Source organism: Silurus aristotelis (genome assembly GCF_946808225.1).
Source record: "Silurus aristotelis genome assembly, chromosome: 4".
NCBI lineage: Eukaryota > Metazoa > Chordata > Actinopteri > Siluriformes > Siluridae > Silurus > Silurus aristotelis.
This window is the reverse complement of record NC_139577.1, coordinates 14,354,055-14,380,287: the sequence shown is the minus strand read 5'-3', so window position 1 is coordinate 14,380,287 and position 26,233 is coordinate 14,354,055. Positions and strand designations below refer to the sequence as shown.

The 26,233-nt window shown below is 40.4% G+C and overlaps 2 protein-coding genes across 6 annotated transcripts in view; one reads left to right on the top strand and one right to left on the bottom strand.

The window, feature by feature from the left end:
* The window catches only part of slc4a11 (solute carrier family 4 member 11), a 66,030-nt gene extending 57,663 nt beyond the window's left edge, over window positions 1–8,367 (bottom strand). For 2 of the 5 annotated variants that reach the window (XM_083540222.1, XM_083540221.1), the window contains exon 1: window positions 8,115–8,295. In XM_083540222.1, the coding sequence (XP_083396348.1) occupies window positions 8,115–8,175 (61 nt within the window). In that variant the 5' untranslated portion in view covers window positions 8,176–8,295. Of the gene's footprint in view, window positions 1–8,114 lie in introns of all 5 variants that reach the window. The other 3 variants (XM_083540227.1, XM_083540226.1, XM_083540218.1) reach the window with 3 other exon arrangements.
* A 4,418-nt stretch (window positions 8,368–12,785) lies between these two features.
* ky (kyphoscoliosis peptidase) lies at window positions 12,786–23,843 on the top strand. The gene is made up of 7 exons (XM_083540217.1): window positions 12,786–12,911; window positions 13,103–13,805; window positions 19,328–19,442; window positions 19,623–19,740; window positions 20,074–20,265; window positions 21,633–21,823; window positions 22,439–23,843. The coding sequence occupies exons 2-7, from the start codon at window positions 13,107–13,109 to the stop codon at window positions 23,782–23,784; spliced, it is 2,661 nt and encodes an 886-aa protein (XP_083396343.1). The 5' UTR covers window positions 12,786–12,911; window positions 13,103–13,106; the 3' UTR covers window positions 23,785–23,843.
* The last annotated feature ends 2,390 nt before the right edge of the window (window positions 23,844–26,233 follow it).

Below are 26,233 nucleotides of genomic sequence, written 5' to 3'. Positions count from 1 at the left end.
TTGAGAACATCAGAATCGACCAACTTCGGCATGTCAGTGTGTATTAAAATAATATTATAATATTGTATAATGTGGTTAGTTTATTCATGAAAATTCAATTAATCTGCATTAAATTGCAGCTATACTCAATATTCGAGTCGGGACAAAATTTCTTTGCTGGATATCAGGAATTTTTCTGATCACTGGACATTGGAGAACGAATTTGCTATTATTTGGGTAAAAGTCTGAAAGTGCTTCTTTGACATGGCTGAATCGTTAGCAATTGTTTTTGTTTTTTCCTCGACAGCAGGACAGGGAGAATTTGCAGGGTCTGGTTTTTATTTGCCTATAATACGAGGCTCATAAAGAGTCTCACAGTCTTACTCGAATTCTCCGCTCTGCCCATTTAGTTGGCATCAACAGATCTTTCCACAGCACACACCTGTTGGCTGCAAAAGAGATTTTTAGAAGCGTACACATGGAAGTGAGTGAGTGTGATGAGTGTATACACTGGGTGGCGAAGGATGTTGATCGTTTTACACATGACTGTGAGTGTTTATATAAGAATCACTTTGTTGGTTTGGCATTGCTTTGCTGGGAAGCTACAGCTCATGTGTTGCATGTAAAAAAAACAACAACTGCAATATAATTAGTCAATAAACCACAACTAAGACATTATTGTCATGAAACTGATTGTGCACGTGGCCAAAAGTTTGTGGACAGCCGATCTTTTACGACCGTATGTGCTTTTTGAACATACCGTTCCAAATTTAGTCTCCGCTTTGCAGTTATAATAACCTCCACACTTCTGAGAAGGCTTAAGTGAGGTCAGACAGTGAGGTCAGGCAGTGATGCCCGCATTCAAATGAATCACATATGTTTTCAGTGGGGATGAGGTCAGGGCACTGAGCGAACGCTCGCATTTTTTGTGTGTGTTTCTGACAGTTTGCTGAAGATGCAAATGGTCAGGTGTCCTCATACTTTTGGCCATATAGCATATAGCCAGCCAGACAAGAAGCTTCTCTGATAATTCACACAAACAACAGCCAACACTGCACCACTGAGTGATGTCTACGTTTGTAGATGTATAATGTTACGTAACTGTCCTCCTTCCTGTAGTTTGAGCCAGAAATTGTCTACTACAATTAAACAATCTCGCCTGAATGGAACACTAGAATCTAAAACACTTCTAAAAAAAAAATAAAAAAATAAATCTAAGAATTAAGCTGCGTACTGTAGGTCTTAAAAATGTTTACTTTAAGGTCTTGCGACTACATTTCTGCTAACTTTTTAAAGACTCACAGCGGAGCGAGGGCGCACTAAGGTGATAAATATATATTATATATATATATATATATATATATATATATATATATATATATATATATATATATATATATATATAAATATAAAAGGTCGTGGTGCAAGTACAGGATGCCAGAGGTGCTCTGAGAGAAAACCCACCCTACAATTTGACCTTGCCATTGTCTGTGAGTTGGACAGAATTGTTCAAAGGAATTGTTTGAGCTTTAAAAATGGTGCACCATGTTTTAAAAAAATACATACACTCATAGAGGTTTAGCATGATGTACTGCCACCTAGTGATGCTTACTATATTATACAAAACCAAAAAAGGAGTACTGTTCAAGATGAACAATTCTCAGTTATGTATCTCACTTCTAAAAGTACAAACCTATATATGTACGATTTTCCGTTTCTTTATATGTGTCACTTATTTTTTATTGAGTCACTGCAGTGTTTGTCATCTGACCTCACCACATGCAAGTACTAGACAACTACAGCTTAAAAGGCAATGTTTATGATTCTATTCACTTAGGGGATTTATCTGTAACGAATGCTGACAGTGTTAGATTGGGCCAAAAAGAGCAACACCAAAATTTTTCAGTCAATTCCACGTGTTTCCATTCATTTTAAGTCTCCTTTTCCTACTCAAAAAACAACACACATTTACGTAAATATTCTGAAAGTCTATTTTTTTTTTCTTGTCGTCTCTCTCTCTTTCTCTCTCTTTCTCTCTCTCTCTCTCTCTCTCTCTCTCTTACACACACACACATTATACAGCTGCAGGAAAAGACAGCAGAGTTACTGAACAACAGAGGGTGGACCTTCCTTCCCTTGGATGCTCACCTCCAAGTTAGATGTCAGTGCGTCTGTATGTGTGTGAGGCGTTGTGGTTTCAGAACAGCTTGCCATACAGCCCTGAGTCTAACATGAGCAGTGGTGACTGCCAACCGTATTCACAATTCATCACAATTTCAAAGCAGAATAATTTATTGTTTACTTGCCAAATGCTGACAAAAATTTTTGCCTTGGTTTCTTTTAATACAGGATCTTCGAAAGCATGTGCCAGGGCACATATTTAAAATGTTTCAACTCCAAGGCCAGGATAGAATGTGAGAGCAAGTAATAACTTTTTTTTTGTTGTGTCTATAAGCATCTTTCAGGAGTTATTTGGTAATATATGTCTGATGGGTACAATCAGAAATTGTACAATGTCCACTTGAACCTTTCATTAAATATGATTGGAAGGAGTAATTTCAGTTACACTTTACTAACATTTGCTACCTCGAATTCAGGCTGTGCTGTATAACACTATATATATATATATATATATTCTTATATATCAACAGTGATTTACCAAATATTACAATTAACCAAAACATCACAGTTTTTATTTATTTATATTAACATTGAATGATATGGATGCTCATTTACTGCATAAATTAGAAAGATAACAACAATCTCTTTTGAAGAATACTACATATAAAACACTATCAATGCAGACGACCATACTCATAAGAACCCATGAACCACAATCTCTCTTGTCCAGAACACTCTAAGATACAAGAAAACGACTTACAATGTGCTGATGCCTGAAAGTGAACCTAATAGAAAACCACTATGTAAATTTTTTTTTAACACATTTTGTAACCTGTTTATTGGTAGCCTTGGATTATGAGGCATATCCACCATTTTTCCAAGTCCTTTGAATGAGCTGTTGCCATAGTAACAATAACCTATTAGAACTAGCCCATTAATATAGACCTGTGAGTTATATGAGTGCCTTGCTGTTATAGAAAATGAATTAACACTTTCTGTTTGGAAAATTTCAACCATGCTGTGTGGTAACTCATCTGTGTATATAATTGTAAAATCACGCTGCTAAGGGTTGCCTGCACTCTTAAAACGTAATCTCAGCCAGCCTAAACCTCATCCCTTAAATACAACGAGGTGAAAAACATGTTCAGTGTTGAATCGTCATCATGCAATAAAGTACAATGCGCAATACAAATCCGAATTGCGGAAAGAAGCTTATATTGTTTCCCACATTTACTTCAAATCAAATTGTTTTGTATAGCGTACCATGCTGATCACTTTAGTATCTAAAGTACTCACTGAGTTGTGTAAAATGAGTAAATGATACAACATTTCAATTTTGGAACTAGTATAGTAAGATGAAAATTTCTGTCCTATCCCCAGCTCACTTTAAGAAATCAGGTTATCAAACTGGTGAGAGATACAATCCTATGATGGGAACTATGCAAGCTTGTCAGAGAGAGAAATCAGTCCACCTTGTTTGATTTTTTTGAAGGTGGCATGAAGATAGACCTTGTGGTGCCAATGCTGCCAGATATCTAAACAGCATGAGTACAGGCACTGGTGAAATGGTGAAGTCCAGCCATCAATGTACAAAATGATTCGGCAATGACCTTGCAATAATTATTTAGCAAGGTAAAGCCGAATGGTCAAAGTGTAAAGCCAAAATTTAAACCGAAGTATACTGATGACGGCCAGCCGATGAGTCTAAGATGTGAAGGGAAAGGGGAAGGACGTGCAGCTCAACAGGATACTGTATTGTGTAGGTCCAAAAACCAGACTATTGTCACCTCAAGCACTAAAGTACAGGGAAAGAGGTGCAATTGCAGTACAATGCCATACAATGTCAGGAATGTCAGAAGGCTCAATAGGTAACATATTGACCAAAAAACCTTTCTTAGAGCGAGCAGTTGGCAAGTGCTGTGAAGTTAATATTTTCATTGGTGGCGTTCCAATTGGATGTCTTATAAACACAGGAAGCAATATAAGTACCCTAACAGAATGGTACTTTTGTAAAAAAAAAAAAAAAAAAAAAAAAACTTTATGGGGAAGACTCTGTAGGGGGAAGCCTTCCATCATGTACAGGAAATTAAACTGGTCAATGACAACTGCCAGCATAAGTAGAAAGCTTAATACACATGCCAACATCCTCTGTAGTCACAGCCTGGGCAAGAGTAAACCAGACGACTATCGACACCAATGATTAGTGAGTGCTGGAGACAGACGTTATACCATTGCCAGGTGGTTTGATCCATAACCCCACAGTAGTCTCCGACTGGTAAACATTACTCCAGAGGATGTTTAGCTGCACCCTGAAGCTCAGGCTTGGATTGCTTATCCACTCTCAATGTGTGGAGAGTTGCCCTTGCGTAGCGAGGTTTCAGCAAATCTCTGTTGACCATGAAGAGGTGGCGACTGATTTCAAAGGAAACCCCATCGCAGCTTTTATTGTGCTGTTTGTGCTGTATGAATATCGGCAAATGTCATTTAGCCTATGCAACATGCCCGTAATGTTTCAGCACCGCATGCAGGCTTATATGGTGCACCAAACTGGACTGAAAAAGAAGTTGGCATTTTCTGCAGTATGAGGTCAAACTCTTCGGTCATCAGGTCTCCGAATAAGGAGTGAGTACTGACCCTGATAAATGCAGTTGTAGAGTGGCCAGTTCCTAGTACACATCATGCAAAAATTCTTAGGGTTCAGCAGCTATAATAAGAGTTTTATTAAACGTTTCTATCTGGTTGTCAGACCTCTCCATAAAATAGTGAATATTTGACTCAGAAAAAAAATGTCCCTCTAAATTAAACTCAAGCAAAGGTTTAAATACTCTTGGACTACTCAGTGTCAGTCAGCCTTTGAACAGCTGAAAAGCAAGCTAAATAGTGCTCCAACCCTGGGGTACATTAATGCCACGCTCCCATTTGTTATAGAGACAGATGTGAGGAAACCTTGGGCTTGGCTGCAGATTTCAACCAGCACCAGAGTTGTAGGAAGTCTGTAATAGCTTATGTGAGTAGGAGGTTGAGAGGGGGTGAGAAATATAATCAAAATTACAGCAGCATGAAGCTGGATCTGTTTGCACTTAAATGAGAGGTGACAGAAAGGTTTTGGAGCAACCTGCTGGGATTCAAATCAACCATTATAACAGACATCAACCACCTCTGTCACCTTACTTCTGCCAAACAAGGTGCCACTGAACAACGACAGGCAGCCCAGCTTGCCATCTTGGACTTTTATGTCAAGTACCACCCTAATAGTAGTGGCAGCAGGAGTTAACGTGCGGTAAAGCTAGACAGTCACAGGCATCTTTGTCAGGAGAAGATGGTAATAGATGTGAGAATACCTCCACCTTGCCAGGAAATTCAAAAGCAAAAATTCTGCATTTGCAGGTAGTCCCCAAGTTATGATGGTTCGATCTTACAATTGATGATACACAGTTGGGACAGGAGCCAGCAACAAACACTGGACATTACTTTTTAAATTTACACTTAAAAACAATGTCTCCAAGATGCACATATTCGAACAAAGGAGAATGCTGAGGCAGCAAAGAAACATTTAGGCAACAAAATGAGAGATTATCTTTCCCAGCTTTAGAGACTGGACATGTTTAACTAAGCCATAGAAATAAAAAAAACATAAGACCATAGAAATAAGATTCAGGATCCCTGGTCATCCATATGAAGTGTTAGAGGTTTAGGGGTCCATGTATAACCACAGAATCTGCTTCAGGAGGGCCAATAAAAGGCTAAACCAATGGGGTATACCCATGACCAGGAGTCAAACGCTTCCTATAAAAGAGATCAGCTGCTGAGTCGGAGATGCCTTTACTGAGGCTAGACTGTGTTCTGGCTGAGGATCTTAAAGGGCCAGATCCTGAGTTTGGTTAGTCATTAGTCAAAAATATAAAACTCAAGTGGTTAGTGTGTCCAATAGTTACCAAGGTTGTTAAATATTATCAGAGCAAAATCAGGCGAAACCAGGTGCAAAATGAGACAGCATTTCAAATTTGGAAATGGTATTAGAGTCCTCCACTACATGTACTGTCTATACAGGTAGCGCAAATGTATTTCTCTTTCAGTGGTAAATGTAACACTGGCCCTTTTAATGAAAACTAAAAGTGAGTCACAGTTCCATCTAGGTTTACAAGTAGAATGATACAATACAATACAATACAATACAATACAATACAATACAATACAATATACAACTTCATTTCAGTTAGTGCTTAGACAGATGGTTGTTAAGTGAATGGATGTGTGTCTTGTGACTTCATGATACTGATTTCTGCTGATACATTTCTGTTTATTATTTCTCAAGATGCATAAGTGTTGATAAAGTATCAGTACTAAAGTTATATTTTATGCACAACTGAATTAGAGTTGTTTAATTGTGCATTTTCTTGTTTAACTAAGAGGGGACAAAAAAAAACATCCTTGTATATGGAAGCATAAGCAATATTCAAAATGGCAATGTATTTCTGTATTTAAATGTACATTTTCCGGTACCATATGTGCAAAGTATGGTGCAAAAAGGAAAATGAACATTAATTTATATCGTTTACATTTGTCATTTCCAACAGTAGTTTTAAAAATGTAAAATTACATATTGATTTGAATGCTTTATAAATGCGAAATGAATATGAAAATCTGATACCCAAATTGATTGGATTGCATTTAAACGCACGATTAAGACAATTTCGATTGCATTTTCACCATAACGCCATGTAATATTTGTAGCACAATACTGTATTTCATAATGCATATTGAGCCAAAGGTATAGCAAAATGCAATCGAAATAGTCTTTATCGTGAGTTTAAATGCAATTACGACAAATAACATTAAAATGATCATTTTGCTACTATTTCTGTTTGGACATGTTACACATATCAAATCAATTTGGGTATCAGATTTTCATATTCATTTCGCAACTTATAAAGCATTCAAATCAATATGTAATTTACGTTTTACGGTTTTTTTCACCCATTTAAGATGTTTTAAATAATGCATTTTCAATTGATACCCCCTGACAAATGTAGTTAAGTCGTTGTGGTATGAATTTTGCTACCAATATGCTTCTATACTCGTAGGCCCTCTGTGTGCATTTCAGAGTGGGTGTGAACCATCATGAGTTTTATTCACATTTATTGATTTCTGGAGTGTTAATGCTCTTACATGTGTATTGCCTGGAATGAGTGAGGTAACAATGTTCCAGTTAATTCAGGTGTTCCAGATCTTTCTAGGTTAGAAACAAAGAAAAAGGTGTCCGGCGTGTACATGCGTCAATGTGACGAGCAGCAATCCAAATGTGTTCAACTTTTAAAAGTCATGTCGCACTGGTGTGTTTATCAATTAATGTTAGTAATAAAATGCAAATTGATTCGTATCGTATTCGAGTGTGTTGTCACCAAGAATATGATGTGCAGCTGCATCTTTCTTTCTTATTTCATTTCGTCCGTGGACACTTCCTAGAACTGAAGTGACATTCTTTAGTCCTTTCCGAACACAAAAGATATTTGCGTGTACGTTTTCCTCTTGGAAAAGAGTCTGCTTTCGTTGTCTTTGTTGCTCATGTTAGTTGTTTTCTATTATTCACTGCTGAATGCGGTCAAAGGAGGAAAAATACCGACTCATTCAATTGCTTGTATAAAATAAAAAAAAAGCAGAGAGGAAACAGCCTTTAATCCTTGTGTTACATTTACAGAATCTTCCACAAAATGTGAATATTTAATACTGTGTTGGTCAAAGTGCAGTCAAGACTTACAGACCCCTGTTTTAAAAGTTGTGTGTCCTGATTCATTAATTATTCATTCTCTGGGCTCCAGTTATTTGTATATCCAGTAGTAATTAATGAAGATAATGGAGATTGAATGACACCGTACATATTCAAAGTCTGTATGAAATACAGTTTATATACAGTACATTGTACAGTATTTTATTATTGTTTTTAAATTCTCTATGTAGCCTACATGGAAAGTACAAACTCTTCATCTCAACACGATCAGCGTCGACTCTCTTACCTTCAACGAATCTGTTAACGGTCACCCCCCTCATGTCTCCTCCGTCCCTATCAGTTTTCATCAGCACTTCCTTTTTTGGAAGTTTTCTCACTTTTTTTTTTCTTTATCCTGCAAAGGAAAAGTTCTAATGAAAATATTTTTTACCTTCTCTATAAACATCCTCTAGACAAACATTTCACAGCCCACAGTCCTCAGTCACCTCACCTCACCCCCTCGCCCTCAGAGTGCGCGCGGGTGTTCCGCAGGTGTGTGTGACAGCACGCGCCTCCCGCCACCCACTCCCCCCTAAAGTGCTACGCGAACAAAGGCTGCGTCCCAAACTCACATTTTACCATACAGGAAAGTGTGCAGGCAACAGCACAAGTGACCTAAAGTCAACGCACTTCTGACGAGCTTTAATAAGCATTAAGTGTTTATTTCAAAAGTAATTCCATTTTTTATTTTTACACCGATTTTATCAGTGAAATCTAATAATAATAAAAAAGTGTTAGGTACAAGAATGTTAGTTACACACAACACGTTGGCGTGTTTTACCTAACAGAAGGAAACATTTGTCAGAAAATCAATCCCCCTTGTGATTTTAAAAGCTGATGTAGTTTTATTGTTTTTGTCCTGCTGTAACTTATCTCGAGGGAATTTTACACTTGGAATATATGGAGAAAAATAACTCTGAAAAACAATTTCTGAAGTAATTTGATCCAAGTTTATATGCCCAAGATAATGATTTCACTGTCAATTACTGGGCCCCTATTTGTTGCCACATGTCGCTAGACACAAATGTACATTTTCTTGGAAATATCCATTTACATGTTTTCCTTTAAAATTTGTTAAATGATGTACAATGCACATACAATGTATGAAAATGAAGTTAAATAATTAAGAAATGCATAGAAAAGAAAAAAGAAAGATCGGCGATTAGCCAGTGGGATCGTTGGTGATCAATGCGGGTTTTTTTGTTTGTTGCCAATGCAGCATTTAATGTAGACACACACTCCTGCCAAAAAAAGCAGTGATGGAAAAGTTTTATTAACACGGGGAAAAACACATTTGAAAGCAAAGGGATACACCAGTTCAATATTGCGCCTTCATTTGTATGCAAACTAAAAATTATTAACCACATTTGCATAAAGTTCAGTTATTGTTCCATCATTTCTAATCGAATGGAGTGGGATCAGTGGGATCATTGGCTTGGAATCAGTCCAGCTTTTACAGAATGTTGGTGAATCTACTGACCTACTATATTGAGTGCAAGACATGTCTGCTCAAAAAATTCAAGTTTTAGCACTAATATTTAAAGGGTTTTAAACCATCACCAAATGAAATCTTAAAAATATCCAACTTGGCAATTATGCATTTATACACTCCTATAAAAAATGAAGCATGGAGAAATTTCAAATAGTTTTAATAACATGGGGAAAGACACATTGGAACACAAAGGGGATATAGTTCGATGTTGCTCCTTCAAAAGAAATCTAAATATTAAAATAAATATTAAAACATTTAAACAGTATGGATGATTGGCCACATTTGCATAAATCTCAGTAATTGTTCAAATTTATATCTAGTAAGTAAGATGAAGCACTGATTTTGCATAAAACACCTTTATAAAAAGTTACATAACTGCCCCATAAAGCTTAGAAACTAGCTAATGAGCTAGCACTCAGTACTTCTCTGAAGATGGCAGGTCAGACAGGTCAGTGTGATAACACTCGGTATGGCACTCATTTATCTCCTGGTTTCATAACATTTAATAATGAATCAGCTTATTTCTGCTCTGGTTTAAAACAGCACAGGTTACAAAAGATTAATTCAAAAGCAGATGTCTAATTGCATCGAAGTGTGGTGCTTCTCCCTTTATAACGCATGATATTAGCTAGTTAATTCATAAGCTGACTCTTTGAGCTAGCTCTTTTGGGTGAACGCGAGTCAACTCATTTCTAAAGAGCCATAATATCAATGCAAAAAATTCATAAGCATTCTGTGTTTTTGAATCTCTAACGCTCACACACAGTGCAGCAAGTGAACCTTATCACCATTTAAGTTGTTTGGCACAGTATAACACTGAAAAGCCAGAACTAATGAGACTTGTATAAAATAGTTTGACTCTTTCTCTCTTATCTCTGTGTGACTGAGGCAGTGTGGGAGTCCAACTACCCTGCTGGTTGCTATAATGATGTATGTAGGTTTTTTGGGGTAGTGAAAAGTTATCAGGATAAAAGTACTGGAATTCAACTAAAGATAAATAGAGATACAGCAGCACAATAATGTTGAGGAATGAACAAGAAGGCAATTTTCTGAGATCACATTCTTCATAGGAGATAGGGGAGATCTTAAAAGTGGTGGATAGTGGCACCTTGCTCCTTTTAAAGTCAATAATACGAATATAAGACCCCAGAGAGGTACCATCCACACTGCTGTGGGGCTTCTAATGAATGAGAACTTGTCACTGCTTGACAGGGACCCCAGGGAGGTGCCATCCACACTGTTTTGGGGCTTCTTTTAAAAGGGGACTTGTCACTGTCTTACAGTCCCAGAAGAAAAAAGTTATATTTTGGGAAGCGAGCAATGAACCATTCACAGAACAGGTTACAGCTAAGGGCATACAAGGTATAAATGCTAGGGGCCCTTGTATTCAAGTGGTTATTTAACTACTACATTGCAGTTCTCAGCTAGTGATTCAGTCCTACTGGCCTGCCCCACAGAAACAGATGATCTGCTTTGTGAAACAGTGAAAATACCCCTGCATATATCTTAAAAACACAAATTCTAAATAACATCATAATATCTAACTCATTGTTATTGCTTGGTTTCAACACAGCATGTCTGGTTCAGTTATTTCTAAGATACTTTCTGATCCAACAAAAAAGGTATTCTCTTCTGGATTGTTCTAAAACAATTGCCATTCCTGGAATTGTCCTGTCAACAAATGCTGATCTAATAGATGCATTCCTACATTTTAACTGCTATGGAAATTTCCTTGTGTTTCACATCAGCAAAATGCATTGGGCTGGGTGGAGAGGTATCAAAATTAGGGATGTGTCCACTGCTGACCTACTTGTGGTCCATCATACTAGCTCAAATTCGTCCTGCAAAACCCGAGCATGGGTGAGCTGTCAATTCTAAAGCTCTCAATAAAATCCTTGCACTGTGGCATAATGAAATCCACTCAACCAGCATTGTGCGAAACAGTCTGAATAGAGCCACAGGTTGCATGTCACTGGAACTGCAACCATTCTGATAAGTGGCTGCCACTGCTATTTTTTATTTTATTAAATGTGAATGCTCAGAGGAGAAGGTGCAAATAAAAACAACCTAGGCATAGACATGAGAGTGCAACCAATGAAAACATCAAGTAGAAGTGGCTGAGTGAGGCTAACATGGTTGTTCATGAAACTAACAAGGTTGTGATTGGAATGCAATTTTAAGCACCTGTTAATATGTTAATCACTATAATTCCTATATATAGCACCAACTTTTTTTTTTTTTTTTTGCACAATGCATCATATTGTGCATTTGCAAATGAAGGTATCACTGTTCGTGGTAACTTAGATAAATGAGAGAACTTGAGGGTTTGAGGATGACCATGACATAGATAGGATCTCCTGCTCATGGGATCATGGTCACAAAGTAATACATTTTATATTAATAATTGGCGAGTAAACCAGCACACCTCAGCATATACAACTTTGTCTACCAGAGAAAAGCATTAAAAGACTGGTTATGTGTAGCTCTTGTTATAATTGCAAAATAAAAGAGGATGTTGTATATACGCTTGTAACTAAGAAATAGTCATTATTATGGGCCATATACAGTTGATTTAAGTGCACTCAGTGAGGACTGCATTTTGAAATTGAACACAACAGTATTTAGGCCTCAGGCAGCAAAATGTACTCATTTATTTACGTACTTCTTTTCAGTGTTGTCATCATATAATATCCATATGTCATATACTGTACATGTTTTGACCTGTTGACTTAAATAATGGATATTTTATATATATATATATATATATATATATATATATATATATATATATATATATATATATATATATATATATATATATATATAAAATTGTGTTGGAGAGAGACAGGGAAAAGTAAATAAACTGAGGCAATGCTGGCAGACAGTTGGTGGATAATTTGTTCAGTGGTAATTTGGTCTTCTAGAGTGTTGTATATGAGAAGACCCTTGAGGACCCCAGGCAGGCTGGCTAACATAGTCTATGAGTCATTGAGGACAGTGTTTAAAGAGTAAAAGCTCTATGTATAGAAATAAGAACTGATATGTTTTCCTGCACATAGATACAGTTTCCATTGAGGTCATGATTACCCTGGGTATTAGTGATTATATTTGCTGAAGCTTTTGTATTATATATGTTTGTTTACTCAGACACAGGCGTGGCTTATTTTAAAATGTTGCTGAACTAAATAACAGAATATTTTACGATGCATTAAATACAAATGCTTATTGGAATCATGCGTTTGTGTCCACATATCTTTACACTCTTATCTTTAAAATGCCACCCTTGTCACCCTTTCCAACATCTACTAACACCCCTCCCTCGGTCATCCCTTTTAGCTCATTGGCTCTTGTGTTAAGCCCAACTATATTTTTAGGCTGTTATTCTTTCTGAGGGGTGGATACAGACAAAGTGAGGGGATAGATATATAGAGAACCCCCCTGCAACAGGGAACAAAAGTTGTGATTGTTATTCATCTCTCTGTTCTTTATGTTCTGTGTTAATTGAAGATTAAAATACCTGCAAACTCTCCTGCAGAGAACAACAAATTCAAAGTAAGATATCGAGTTTACCTAAAAATCGTACGTTTTTTTTTTTTTTCCTGGATGTGTTTTGTGAAGTGCCTCGCATAATTTGTATGCTTTTCCAAACGTGTTCAATAAAATAATTTATTCAAATGTTTAAATATAGTGAGTCAACTAAACTTATAAACTCTGTCTGTATGTGTTTATGTCCATTCAAACAGCAAGATGACAGATGTCATGGTTCAGAAGTTCCCTTTTTCTTGCTCCCCATGCCTTAATGAAGCTGATGAACAGCCAGTCGCAGAGCAAAGATCTCACCAAAGCATCAACCAACTGGAGCAAGGAACACTGAAAGCAGCAAAGGATCCAAATAATAACCCAAACCAAGCCAACTCAAAGCTGGAGTATGAGGACACAGTGTCTGCATCCAAGGTCAGAGAAGCACAGGCTCCCAGCACAGATTCTGACCTCCAGAACATAGATATGGTCTACTCAGAAAATGGCAGTACTCATTCAGAGCCTTCAGCGAGCCCAAATAGCCCCATTAAATCCTCTCTGACTTTTGATAAACAGGACAGGGATTTATCATTAGTGGAGAATAGCCGATCTAAATGCCAGGTCTCCTATAAGACCGTGTTTGAGAAATGGGCAAACCTGCAGTACGAAGAACAACGGCCAAGTACAAAGCGCCAGCTCTCTGCAGAGAGCGCAGCAAAGAGCGTGACTGTAAGGAAGAGGACCACAGTGGCAAGCAGTAAAGAAGAACCAGCAAAATCTCTCACACACACAAATCCTGGCACACAGCTCAGGAAAGCTGGTCTACCCATACGCTTGTCCTGTCAAAGGCAGCCAAGAAGACAGCTGTTCACCAGCACTGGGGTCTTCCACAAAATGGACACACACGTAATTAGCAAAGGGAAGGAGGTACAGTCACACACACACACACACACACACACACACACACACACACACACACACACACACACACACACACACACACACACACACAAAATAAAAATACATCAAGATATAACTTAATAATGCTAAATGCTTTTAACTATGTATATCAGTACATAATATTGTTGTTCTGTAACTACAGAAAATCTTATAAAACTATACAATAATACAAAGTGCACACTGAGTTGCCAGTTAGTGGCACCTCCTTGGTCTTACCACCGTCTGCCATTTTCTTAGGTCCATCTGTCAAAGTCACATAGATACAGTTTTTAATCAATAATTGTAGTAACTTTTTCATTGCTCGCTTTAAAGTATGAATGACAATTTTTATTTCAGTAATTCATCCTCAGTGAGCACTTTATCATAGCTAGGTTCACAGTGTTTCCAGATGTTGGGAAAGGAAGCAAGGTGGGAGAATTAACATACATTCACACCTCAGTACAATTAAGAATCTGCCTTTCTACATGTTTTTAGAAATTTCTGGATGTGAAGACTGGGAAAAGCCAATGTGACACATTTAACACCGATCCAACCTGATCACATAGGATCACATCAGATCTGAGCATTATCAATTTGCAAACACCAATGTTGACATCTCTATTCAAATGAAAGTTTGGGGTCATAATATTCTTTTCTAGCCATTGCTTTATTTATTTATTAATTAAATTTGTATTTTTTTTCATTTTGTGCTACCTTTGGGTACAGTTATTTCTAAATATTCATAAACATAAGCTTTCCTTGCTATGCTAATGACACACAATGGTATGTTTCAGCAAAACCTAATGAGAGTCACCAGAGTAATAAATTGCAGGAATGTGTAAAGGACATTAGACACTGGATGCTGAGTATCTTCCTTCTGCTTCATTTAGGCAAGACAAAAGTTTACTATTGCCACGGGCAGCTAGAAGTAGGCTTTTATGATTATGTGATTATGAATGATGTGGCAACACTTTCTGTGACCTTTCAGTTACATCATGCACAACAGGGAAAGAACTTGGTGTGATTGTTGAATCCGTTTTCCCATTTAAATATATTACGTAAAATATATTACTACTGTAGTATAGTCCTTTTCCATCTTAGAAAAAACTCAAGTTCTAACTATAATCTAGGGTTAAACTTTTATAATGGTTTGCTGTCTGGATCTTCCACTGGATGCATATCTAAATATAATTTTTTATGTGCTGATTGGCCTCACCCCACAGTACCTCGATAAACATTTGGTCAATTGTGATCAAGTTTATTACGAAAAGAATGTTCTTTGTTATTTGGATGTCCTGAGAAAAAAGCACAATCGTGGTTTCAAGAGAATAAATGAACAGGGATGTTCAGACGTTTTTTTCTCCTACTTTCTAAAGGGGTCATTCGGGTTTGTGGACAGTAAATTGGTCAGTCAATTATGCTCCAGAGTGCTCTTGTGACTGGGATACTGTCAGGGATTCACCCTGCCACGCCCCCCTCTGTAGCTGTCAGGGATCCACCCTGCCACGCCCCCCTCGATAGCAGTCACGCTGCTTCCCAAGATTACCGACAGCTGTGGCTCATGAAAGATCAGACTACATAAACTCACGTTCTTGAGTCACAGGCTGTCGGTCGTTATATTGTCAAGCTGGACAATCGCGTGGCTGCTCGACCGCCGGCTGTATATGCGAATTCCACTTCCGACTTGGATTACTCATTGCCAAAGGCTTTATGGATTATGCTTGGGACATTCAAACTCATAGCGGACAACGCGTATCGAGCGGATGTCTTTGTTTGTTGTTTTCAACGGCTTATGAGTGTTTTTGTGTTGTACGGTTGTTGAAATAAAAGGACAATGATCGGACTATATCGGCTTCCGCGTCTGCAGCCTGACAGAACGACCGACCTATACCGAACGCGGATTCGCCATTCCGCGATTCCGACCGCAACGGATCGGCAGCTGAACCCGGCTTCGGATTTCCTCCGGAAGCTCAGTGCCGCTTCTCGCGGTTCAGATCCACAGAAGCCGGATCATGAGAGCGCGGCTGCGCCACGCCCCTCAGAGAGCGTGAGGGGATTACTGGCTCGTTACTCGGGGAAAAAAGACGAATTGGGCGGATTTCTGCAAGGCATCGGCGAGTATGTGGCCGCCACAGAGTCTTCACGAGAGCGCCGCGCCGCCACAGAGTCTTCACGAGAGCGCCGCGCCGCCACAGACCCTTCACGAGAGCGCCGCGCCGCCACAGACCCTTCACGAGAGCGCCGCGCCGCCACAGACCCTTCACGAGAGCGCCGCGCCGCCACAGACCCTTCACGAGAGCGCCGCGCCGCCACAGACCCTTCACGAGAGCGCCGCGCCGCCACAGACCCTTCACGAGAGCGCCGCGCCGCCACAGACCCTTCACGAGAGCGCCGAGCCGACACCTCCGGTCACAGAAGGCGAAGTGACTCCTCCGAGTCCCTTTCCAGACGACGCCACATCCCAGAGCCCCTTCCAAGGCGACATCTCGCCCACGGTCCCTCAAGAGAGCTCGGCTCCGCCCCAGGTCCCTCAAGAGGGCTCGGCTCCGCCCCAGGTCCCTCAAGAGGGCACGGCTCCGCTCCAGGCTCCTCCCGAGAGCTCGTCTCCGCCTCCGAGCGACCCCACGAGCTCGTCTCCGCTTCAGTGTCCCAAAGAGAGCTCCACTGATGTCGTGGACCTCCAGGCGAGCCCTTCTCCGCTCGTGGATCTCCAGGCAGGCTTCACCTCATTTCCAGGCTGCTCAGTAGGCTCCGATCTGCTCCTAAGGGTCCCAAGGAGCGCCCCTACGCCCATGGGTTTCCCTGTGCACTCACCCCGGCTCCAGGACTGCGAAAGGGAAGGTGAACCGCTGCCCCCGGGCTCCACAGAAGGCGACGGCTCGCCCCCGGGTCCTCTTCAGGGCGAAGGATCGCATCCAGGCTCCACGCAGGGCGAAGGATCGCATCCAGGCTCCACGCAGGGCGAAGGATCGCATCCAGGCTCCACGCAGGGCGAAGGATCGCATCCAAGCTCCACGCAGGGCGACGTCTCGCCCCCAGGTCCTCTTCAGGACGACGGATCGCCCACAGGATCCCCGCATGGCGACGTGGGTCCTCCAGGTCCCTCTGACGGCGACGTCGGTCCTCCAGGTCCCTCAGAGGGTGGTACGACGTTCCTGGTCTCCGCCCGGGACGTCCTCCACTCCCCGGTCATTGTCATGGTTGGCGTCCAGTTCCGGTTCCCCGCCATGGAGATCGCTCCGGCTTCAATCCCCGACAGGGGCTTTACTCAGCCTCCTGTCAGCACCGAGGGCGTGGCTCCGTTCTGGATCCTCCTGCAAGGTGTTGTCCATGCCGGCTCTCCGCAGAGGATGCTCACCAGGCCTCCGTTGCTCCCAGGCGTCTAAGGAGGCCTTCCTCGGAGTGCCCTGGCCCGCCTGGCATAGGTGGGTTTTGGGGCGTCAGGTGTCGCCCCTGGATGGGGGGGTACTGTCAGGGATTCACCCTGCCACGCCCCCCCTCTGTAGCTGTCAGGGATTCACCCTGCCACGCCCCCGTCTGTAGCTGTCAGAGATCCACCCTGCCACGCCCCCCTCGATAGCAGTCACGCTGCTTCCCAAGATTACCGACAGCTGTGGCTCATGAAAGATCAGACTACATAAACTCACGTTCTTGAGTCACAGGCTGTCGGTCGTTATATTGTCAAGCTGGACAATCGCGTGGCTGCTTGACCGCCGGCTGTATATGCGAATTCCACTTCCGACTTGGATTACTCATTGCCGAAGGCTTTATGGATTATGCTTGGGACATTCAAACTCATAGCGGACAACGCGTATCGAGCGGATGTCTTTGTTTGTTGTTTTCAACGGCTTATGAGTGTTTTTGTGTTGTACGGTTTTTGAAATAAAAGGACAATGATCGGACTATATCGGCTTCCGCGTCTGCAGCCTGACAGATATCTCTTAGTCCTACCTATTAGTTGTGCTGTCATAGCTACATCTTACCTACTTGGAATTACTACAAAGAGTTTATGCCAAATTGACTTGACTACCATAGACTTTTTTCTTGATGTGACTGTAAATACTGCACATCCCAGAAGTCTGCTCATGATAGGATCAAATCCCTGCTATCCCTTTTAAGTGTCTAGGTTTCTTTCTTGTGTCACCATCTCCTCTTGGTTCTTCATTTTCATCTAGATCAGCATCCAAATTTCGGCGACGATGTCTATTGTCAAAATTGCGATTAGTTTTGTGTAAAAAAATTTTTTTTAAACAATTAAAAAAATTGAGAACTAGAGCTGTTGATTTCCATAAACATCCTTTGCACCCCGTGCTCAGTTTCTGAACAAGACATTAGCTGAATATTTTTTATTTCATTGATTGTTTCATTGAACTTCTCATCAGTGCTGCTGTACCCGACACACTCATCCCAGCCCTTCACACACTAAAATGCTAATATCATCACCGCTGTGCTCAGAATGGTCCACCAGCCAAATAACGTCTAGTCAGTTTAGGCACAATGGCAGCCCATTCCAACATCTACTGTTGACAGTAGGTACACCTAATGACCAAGCTAGAAAATACTTCATTAACTATACATTATTACTAAATTATTATTTTTTCTTCCTTTATTTTCCTACATATTTACCTCCCTTCATTTGTTTATATCTTCAAACTACTTTTTACAAAGGCCACAATAGATTATTTAAACCAGGCAATGGCTCTATGCTATATATCTATCAAATTATAGCATAATTTCAGTTTTAACCAAACAACCATGGTTAAAAGTACTCAAGAATTGCTACAATCGGTTTTCCTTGACCACACAATAAAGCTGACTATACAGACATATGCATCTGAATAAGACACTGGAATGTGGTCTTGAACAATGCTGGAAGACTTCTGTCATATGAGGTGTCTCTTTTTGCCTGGCATTATGTTTAGCCTATTTCCTAACATAAAATGTAATTCTTAAATATTTGTTCCTTTTTTTCTTCTACTTAGGGTTTAACTAGCATCAGTTCCTGTTATTTATATAACTGGCTATGGAGCAGGTCAGATTGTAGCTAACAGTATACGTTGGTAATTTACAGTTCAATTCACTCGCACATTATATCACATTAACCATGCATATGCAAAAATACAGATTTATTTATTAATTTTTTTGTCTATGTGTCCAGTCACTTAGACTCGAAACATTTACTTTGTAAAAATGCAATACATTTAAAAAATATTGACACATACATGTCTTTACTTATACATATATACTCTCAGTACTTTTCCGAAGACTGGCTGCCAATGTGTATAGTATAAATAATATTATATATGTCACAGAATATTCATATAATTCAGCGGCTTAACAAAACTTGACTGTTTTCTTCCTTCACATTAGATTCACTAAGATAAGACAATGACACAGACGTGTCTAGCTTTGCTTGTATTTTTAAGTAGAATTTCTGAACAATGTCCCATATTATTGTCTAATTATTTAATATATGATGAAACATGTCTCAGTTCTTTTGTATATTTCAGCTGAAGGAGCAGGCAGTGTTCTCACCTCAGAGCATTGCTCGCATAATAACTCAGGGGGCCAAAAACGAATTAGAAAAAATCAGGGCCATATGGGTCTGGCTCTGCCATAATATTGGTGAGTACATCCACACGTTCACTGAAACAGCAAGATAATCAAAACGCTAAATTACCTGGTGAAACAGTTGCATTTTTTTCCGTTAATTAGGCAAAAGTGGCTGTAGCACAAATGCTGTAATAAGTAGAAATAACACATCATGCTCATGAATATATATTGTGTGCTTGTGTGTGTGTGCAGAATATGATTTAGATGGGTACCTGGGTCTTTCCCCAAAGCTCTGCACCCCAGAGGAAGTTATTAAGAAGGGTAGAGGAGTATGCAGTGGATTTTCCAGCATCTGTCTGGAGATGTGCAGGTGACAAACATGAGGCTACAGGACTGCTGACATGAAGAATGCTGGAGATTGTGATAGCGGAAGACAAGCCATCTCAGTGGACAGATTCTCTCATAAATATTCTATACATTTTCAGCAACAATACATAAAATCGAGTATCAACACAGAAATATTGTTTTAATGCTAATGAAAACATTCAGTGACCATTCTGGCCAATTCACAGGAGGCACAGCCATACTTTCATTGTTCTCTCATTTCCATAATCATTAGCATTAGAGCAGTGTAGCGTTGTAGCATAAATATTTAGAGTTTACTTGCAACTGAGGCTTGGCTGAGCTCGTTTTGTTTCTGTAGGGAAGTTGGCATTCAGTGTGAGGAGGTGAGTGGATACAGTAAGGGCATTGGGCACTGGCCTGGGCGCAGGCTGGCAGATAAGCCTTCTGATCACATGTGGAATGCTGTGTGGGTGAAGGGGCAGTGGGGGCTTCTCGATGCCTGTTGGGGGGCAGGCACTGTCAACATGGACACCAAAACCTTTATTAAGAGGTTAGTATTCTGTCACACCTCTGTGTACACCTACCTATATACAGTATACACCAGTGGTGGACAGTATCTGTCTTTTACTGTAGTATTTCTATTCGGGAAGACTGAGTTAATTAATAAACTGAGTTGATTAATAAAGAGTCTTGCAACAAAAATGATAATAGGAACATTATAGCGATAATAAATCATAGAACTTTGGATACTTACGTACCGCAATTTCCGGACTATTAAGCGCAAATATAAGCCGCACCCACTGAATTTTACAAAGATTTTTATTTTAAACATAAATAAGCCGCACCTGTCTATAAGCCGCAATGTCTACATTGAAACTAATGAACTTTACACAGGTTTTAATGAAAGACAGTGCCTGTAACACGGTGTAACGGGTGAATTATGTTGTGGCTCCCTTAAGAGCAGATTTTTTCCGGTATTACTGCATGTGTGCAAGACCGAGGAATATGTCCTTATTATTTTCTGATGCTCATTTCTAAGTTTCTTTGACTAACCTGTAACGCTGTTGCCAGGAAAAATAAAAAAGCACGAGTTTTGGAAACCTGTCTGTGCTTATATGATTTCTGTTGCAACTGGAGTTAGCGAGCTCTCCCTTCACCCTGACTCAACGCGTTACAAACGGCTTGTATCTAAACAGTAGCCTACCAAGGAAGTCATTGTTAACTGTTTTCCTTCTTCCTTTTACAACAATTTCTCTCGAGAGTTTATCTTTTCGCATCGTCGTGCGTTTAAAAATCACCATCGGTGAAGCTTTTCTCCCGATGCCATGCAGCTCAGAACACAGGTGAAGTGCGTTTTTTCATGCCCGGTTGTTTTCAGCATGACGAATGATTCACATTTCCTGTAGACAGTCCGAGTGAGCGGCAGGTCAAACGTCCATATTTATGATGTGGTGCGGCCCGATTCAGTGGGAGCGCATCTCATTTAATATAAAGAGTTTCATTGGTTCACCTGAACCCGTTCGGCAATTTCATTGGTCTAATGTTATGGGTCTCCGTTTTTTGGCTTGAAGCTTGTGAAACCTGGAAAAACCCAGGAAAAATCCATAAATTAGCAAATAATTTAGTACTTTTACTCAAGTGAAAGTTTAAAAGTAGCACTTTTACTTTTACTGGAGTAATATATATATATATATATATATATATATATATATATATATATATATATATATATATATATATATATATATATATATATATATATACTGAGGGTATGTACTTTAACTCAAGTACATGGTTTGTGTACTTTGTCCACCACTGATAAACACAAGCAAGCACTTATACCAACATAGAAATTCACTGCTTGTTAAAATATTAAGATAAGAAATGGTAAATAATTCTCTCTGGTACATCTTTTAGATTTGACGATTTTTACTTCCTGACTGAGCCAAGAGACTTTATAAACTCTCACTTTCCTGATGAGGAGAACTGGCAACTTCTGGACAATCCGATCTCTTTGGAACAATTTGCACTGATACCATTAAAGACCTCAGCATTCTACACGCTGGGACTGACCCTTCAACAACCCACGCAGTACAAAATAATCACAGGTTACTCACCCACACATGTACAAAATACATTACGTGAAATAAATAACAATAAATAAATTAATGTATGTTCTCATACCACCCACTCACCCACACAGTAATACAGAGGGGAAAAAAGATTTGCATGGGGGAAAAACCAGTCAGTGCATAGACATACAGTACAGACTGAGTTAATATCTGGCTTTGTGGCCCATTCTGGGAGCTCTGAGACCATACATCAGAGAGGCCCAAAATAACATTCTTCTTCTGTTTGTGAAGTTATTGTGTGCTTTAAAGATTAAAGCGTCTCAGGGGGAAGGAGGGCCAATATGTTATTGTTACTAAGATTTCCTGAAACAGTGACAGAATACCCTCTGCACACAGCAATGGATGCAAACATATAAACACTGCAAGGAAAATGTAAAAGTGAAAACAGCAACTCCCTTACCAATGACATAGTTTCCATTCAAATGTTGTACGAGCTGCAAGAAATGCTATAAGTGTTGTACAATGCACTCCACCCTAATCTTAATTGTTCTGGGGTTTTTTTGTATAGGCAACTGTTTGGAAAATTAAAAAATGTCTAGTTTGAACGCTGAACCTGGCTAATAATTCTCTAACAAAATCTGTGTCCCACAGATGATGGAAAGACAACTGTGTCTGTGAGCTCATGCCGACGATTGACCTTTGCCTACGAGCTCAGACAGCGGGACACTGAGACAGGAGCTGCACGGCAGAACGAGTTGGACGGCTCATGCGGTCTGCTGTCAGAGACGCAGCAGGGCATGAGTCTTCGTCTGCTGCCACCAGAGCCAGGAGCGTACGAGCTGAAGCTGTTCGCACGACCGAATGGTGACTCGGGCACTCTGCTCTGGGTCTGTACTCTGGAGCTGGAGTGTCCGGCTGTCCAACAGAGTCAGTCAGTGCCCCCAAACCCCTATCTAAGCTGGGGCTTAGGTTCCAATGCAGATGCGCATGGGGTGAAGACATGCAGTGTGCCAAGCCAGGATGCTCTAGAGGTTTGTGAGACAGGAGAGTGTGAGGTGGTGCTCCACACTTCGCGGCCCCTGATGATGGTCTGCGAGCTTGTACACTCCGAACTCGACTTTGCTCTGGCTAAGCGCTGCCTGGCGCTGCAAATAGCAGCAGAGCGACTAGTGTGTAACGTGCTATGCCCATACAAAGGTTACTACCGTCTTTCTGTGTTTGTGCGTGATTACGATGATGGAAGTGGCTCTTTTCAGAATGTGGGGAATTTCCTGCTGCGATGCAGGGGCTTAGGAGTGAATCAGAACATGCTTTACCCTTCTGATCTCAGTCCATGGTGTGGACCAGGAATGCGCACTCAAGCCGTTGGACTGTCTCACTTTAGCCACACAGGGGCATTGGTGAATTTGCCTCAGGGTCGCTGTAATATTACTTTTCACTGCTCCACATCACAGCTGCAAATACACGCGGTCCTCAGCGCTGAGTCGTGTCAGAAGAACAAAGAGAAGTCGAATCAGGCCGGCTTTCCACTGTCACGACACATTTTGCTCACGTTCACAGACAGCAAGGTGACAGTAAGTGTGTGTGTGCCGCAGCCTGGAATCTATCGCCTGGGTCTGTATGGACGCACACCTCCTCAGCAAGACTACGCACCACTGTGTGACTACGTGCTACGAAGTACTTGCGACAGATGCGGAGAACCTTTCCCATGTGTGTATTCGGCGTGGGGGAAAGGGTGCGTGCTGCTGGAGCCACGGGGAGGCGTACTGGCCCCACAGAGCTGGGTGTGTTTCCGCGTGCGAGTGTCTTCAGCGTGTAGGGTGAGCGTGCTCGCAGAGCAGCGAGTAGATTTAAAATTGAATAAGAGCAGGGTGTGGGAGGGCAAGGCCTTTACAGGGGACATCGCTCAAATTAAACTGACTGCAGCCACCTCGGACACCAGCGACATGGCCGTGCTTATGACCTTTGATGTCCTTAACCTGGAGTGCAGGCTGTGATGGAAAAGAGAGGGAGAAAGCAGGGGAGGGAGTCAAGAGTATGTGAATGTATATATATACACATACGATATATATATATATATATATATATATATATATATATATATATATATATATATATATATATATATATATATATATATGTATATATATATATATATATATATATATATATATATATATATATATATATATATATATATACAGTCAGGTCCATAAATATTGGTACATCCACACAATTCTAACATTTTTGGCTCTATACACCACCACAATGGATTTGAAATGAAAAGAACAAGTTGTGCTTTAACTGACTTTAGCAGACTTTCAGCTTTAAATTGAGTGTAGGTGTAGGAATTACAACAGTTTGCATATGAGCCTCCCACTTTTCAAGGGACCAAAAATAATCGGCCAATTGGCTTCTTAGCTCTTCCATGGATAGGTGTGTGTTATTCCCTCATTATACCAATTACAATAAGCAGATAAAAGGGTCCAGAGTTCATTTCAAGTGTGCTATTTGCATTTGGAATCTGTTGCTGTCAACTCTCCAAGATATGATCCAAAGAGCCGTCACTAACAGTAAAGCAAGCCATCATTAGGCTGAAAAAACAAAACAAACCCATCAGAGAGAGAGCAAAAACATTAGGCGTGGCCAAAACAACTGTTTGGAACATTCTTAAAAAGAATTAACCGGTGAGCTCAGCAACACCAAAAGACCCGGAAGACCACGGAAAACAACTGTGGTGGATGACCAAAGAATTCTTTCCCTGGAGAAGAAAACACCCTTTACAACAGTTAGCCAGATCAAGAACACTCTCCAGGAGGTAGGTGTATGTGTGTCAAAGTCAACAATCAAGAGAAGACTTCACCAGCGTGAATACAGAGGGTTCACCACAAGATGTAAACCATTGGTGAGTCTCAAAAACAGGAAGGCCAGATTAGAGTTTGCCAAACAACATCTAAAAAAGCCTCCACAGTTCTGGAACAACATCCTATGGACAGATGAGACCAAGATCAACTTGTACCAGAGTGATGGGAAGAGAAGAGTATGGAGAAGGAAAGGAACTGCTCATGATCCTAAGCATACCACCTCATCAGTGAAGCATGGTTGTAGTAGTGTCATGGCATGGGCATGTATGGCTGCCAATGGAACTGGTTCTCTTGTATTTATTGATGATGTGACTGCTGACAAAAGCAGCAGAATGAATTCAGAAGTGTTCCAGGCAATATTATCTGCTCATATTCAGCCAAATGCTTCAGAACTCATTGGACGGCGCTTCACAGTGCAGATGGACAATGATCCAAAGCATACTGCAAAAGCAACCAAAGAGTTTTTTAAGGGAAAAAAGAGGAATGATATGCAATGGCCAAGTCAATCACCTGACCTGAATCCGATTGAGCATGCATTTCACTTGCTGAAAACAAAACTGAAGGGAAAATGCCCCAAGAACAAACAGGAACTGAAGACAGTTGCAGTAGAGGCCTGGCAGAGCATCACCAGGGATGAAACCCAGCGTCTGGTGATGTCTATGCGTTCCAGACTTCAGGCTGTAATTGACTGTAAAGGATTTGCAACCAAGTATTAAAAAATTGAAAGTTTGATTTATGATTATTAATCTGTAAATGCCCTCAAATTAAAGCTGACAGTCTGCAGTTAAAGCACAACTTGTTCGTTTCATTATAAATCCATTGTGGTGGTGTATAGAGCCAAAAATGTTAGGATTGTGTCGATGTCCCAATATTTATGGACCTAACTATATATATATATATATATCTTCCCGTGGGCTCACCACCTGCAGGAGGGACCGTAAGGGACGGTGCTGTGAGGATTGGGCAGCAGTCGAAGGCGGGGGCCTGCTTAGACTGCTGCCCCCGCGACCCGAATTACGGATAAGCGGGAGATGATGATGATGATGATATATATATATATATATATATATATATATATATATATATATATAAATATTTGTATGTATATATAAATATACACCATATTTTCCGGACTATAAGCCGCTACTATTTTCCCCACGCTTTGAACCCCGCGGCTTAAACAACAAAGCGGCTAATATATGGATTTTTCCATGTTTTTCCCGGTTTCACAAACTTCAAGCCAAAAAACTGAGCTGCACTGCATCGGGAGAAAAGCGTCACCGATGGTGATTTTTAAACGCACGGCGATGCCAAAAGAAAAACTCCAGAGAGAAATTGTTGTAAAAGGAAGGAGGAAGACAGTGAACAATGACTTTCTTGGTAGGCTACTGTTTAGATACGGCTTATTTATGTTCAAAATAAAAATCTTCGTAAAATTCAGTGGGTGCGGCTTATATATGGGTGCACTTTATAGTCCGGAAATTACTGTATATATGTGTGTGTGTGTGTGTGTGTGTGTGTGTGTGTGTGCTTGTTTATGACAAGAAAGCTGCTTGTAATACGGTTTTGTGTTTTATTTCTT

What these genes read in the sequence shown, in the direction of transcription:
- ky (XM_083540217.1), top strand. Translation starts at nt 13,107, where the DNA reads ATGACAGATGTCATGGTTCAGAAGTTCCCTTTTTCTTGCTCCCCATGC. An exon ending in TAATTAGCAAAGGGAAGGAG is followed by an intron (nt 13,806 to 19,327) that starts GTACAGTCACAC and finishes TGTATATTTCAG; the next exon opens with CTGAAGGAGCAGGCAGTGTT. An exon ending in CTGGCTCTGCCATAATATTG is followed by an intron (nt 19,443 to 19,622) that starts GTGAGTACATCC and finishes GTGTGTGTGCAG; the next exon opens with AATATGATTTAGATGGGTAC.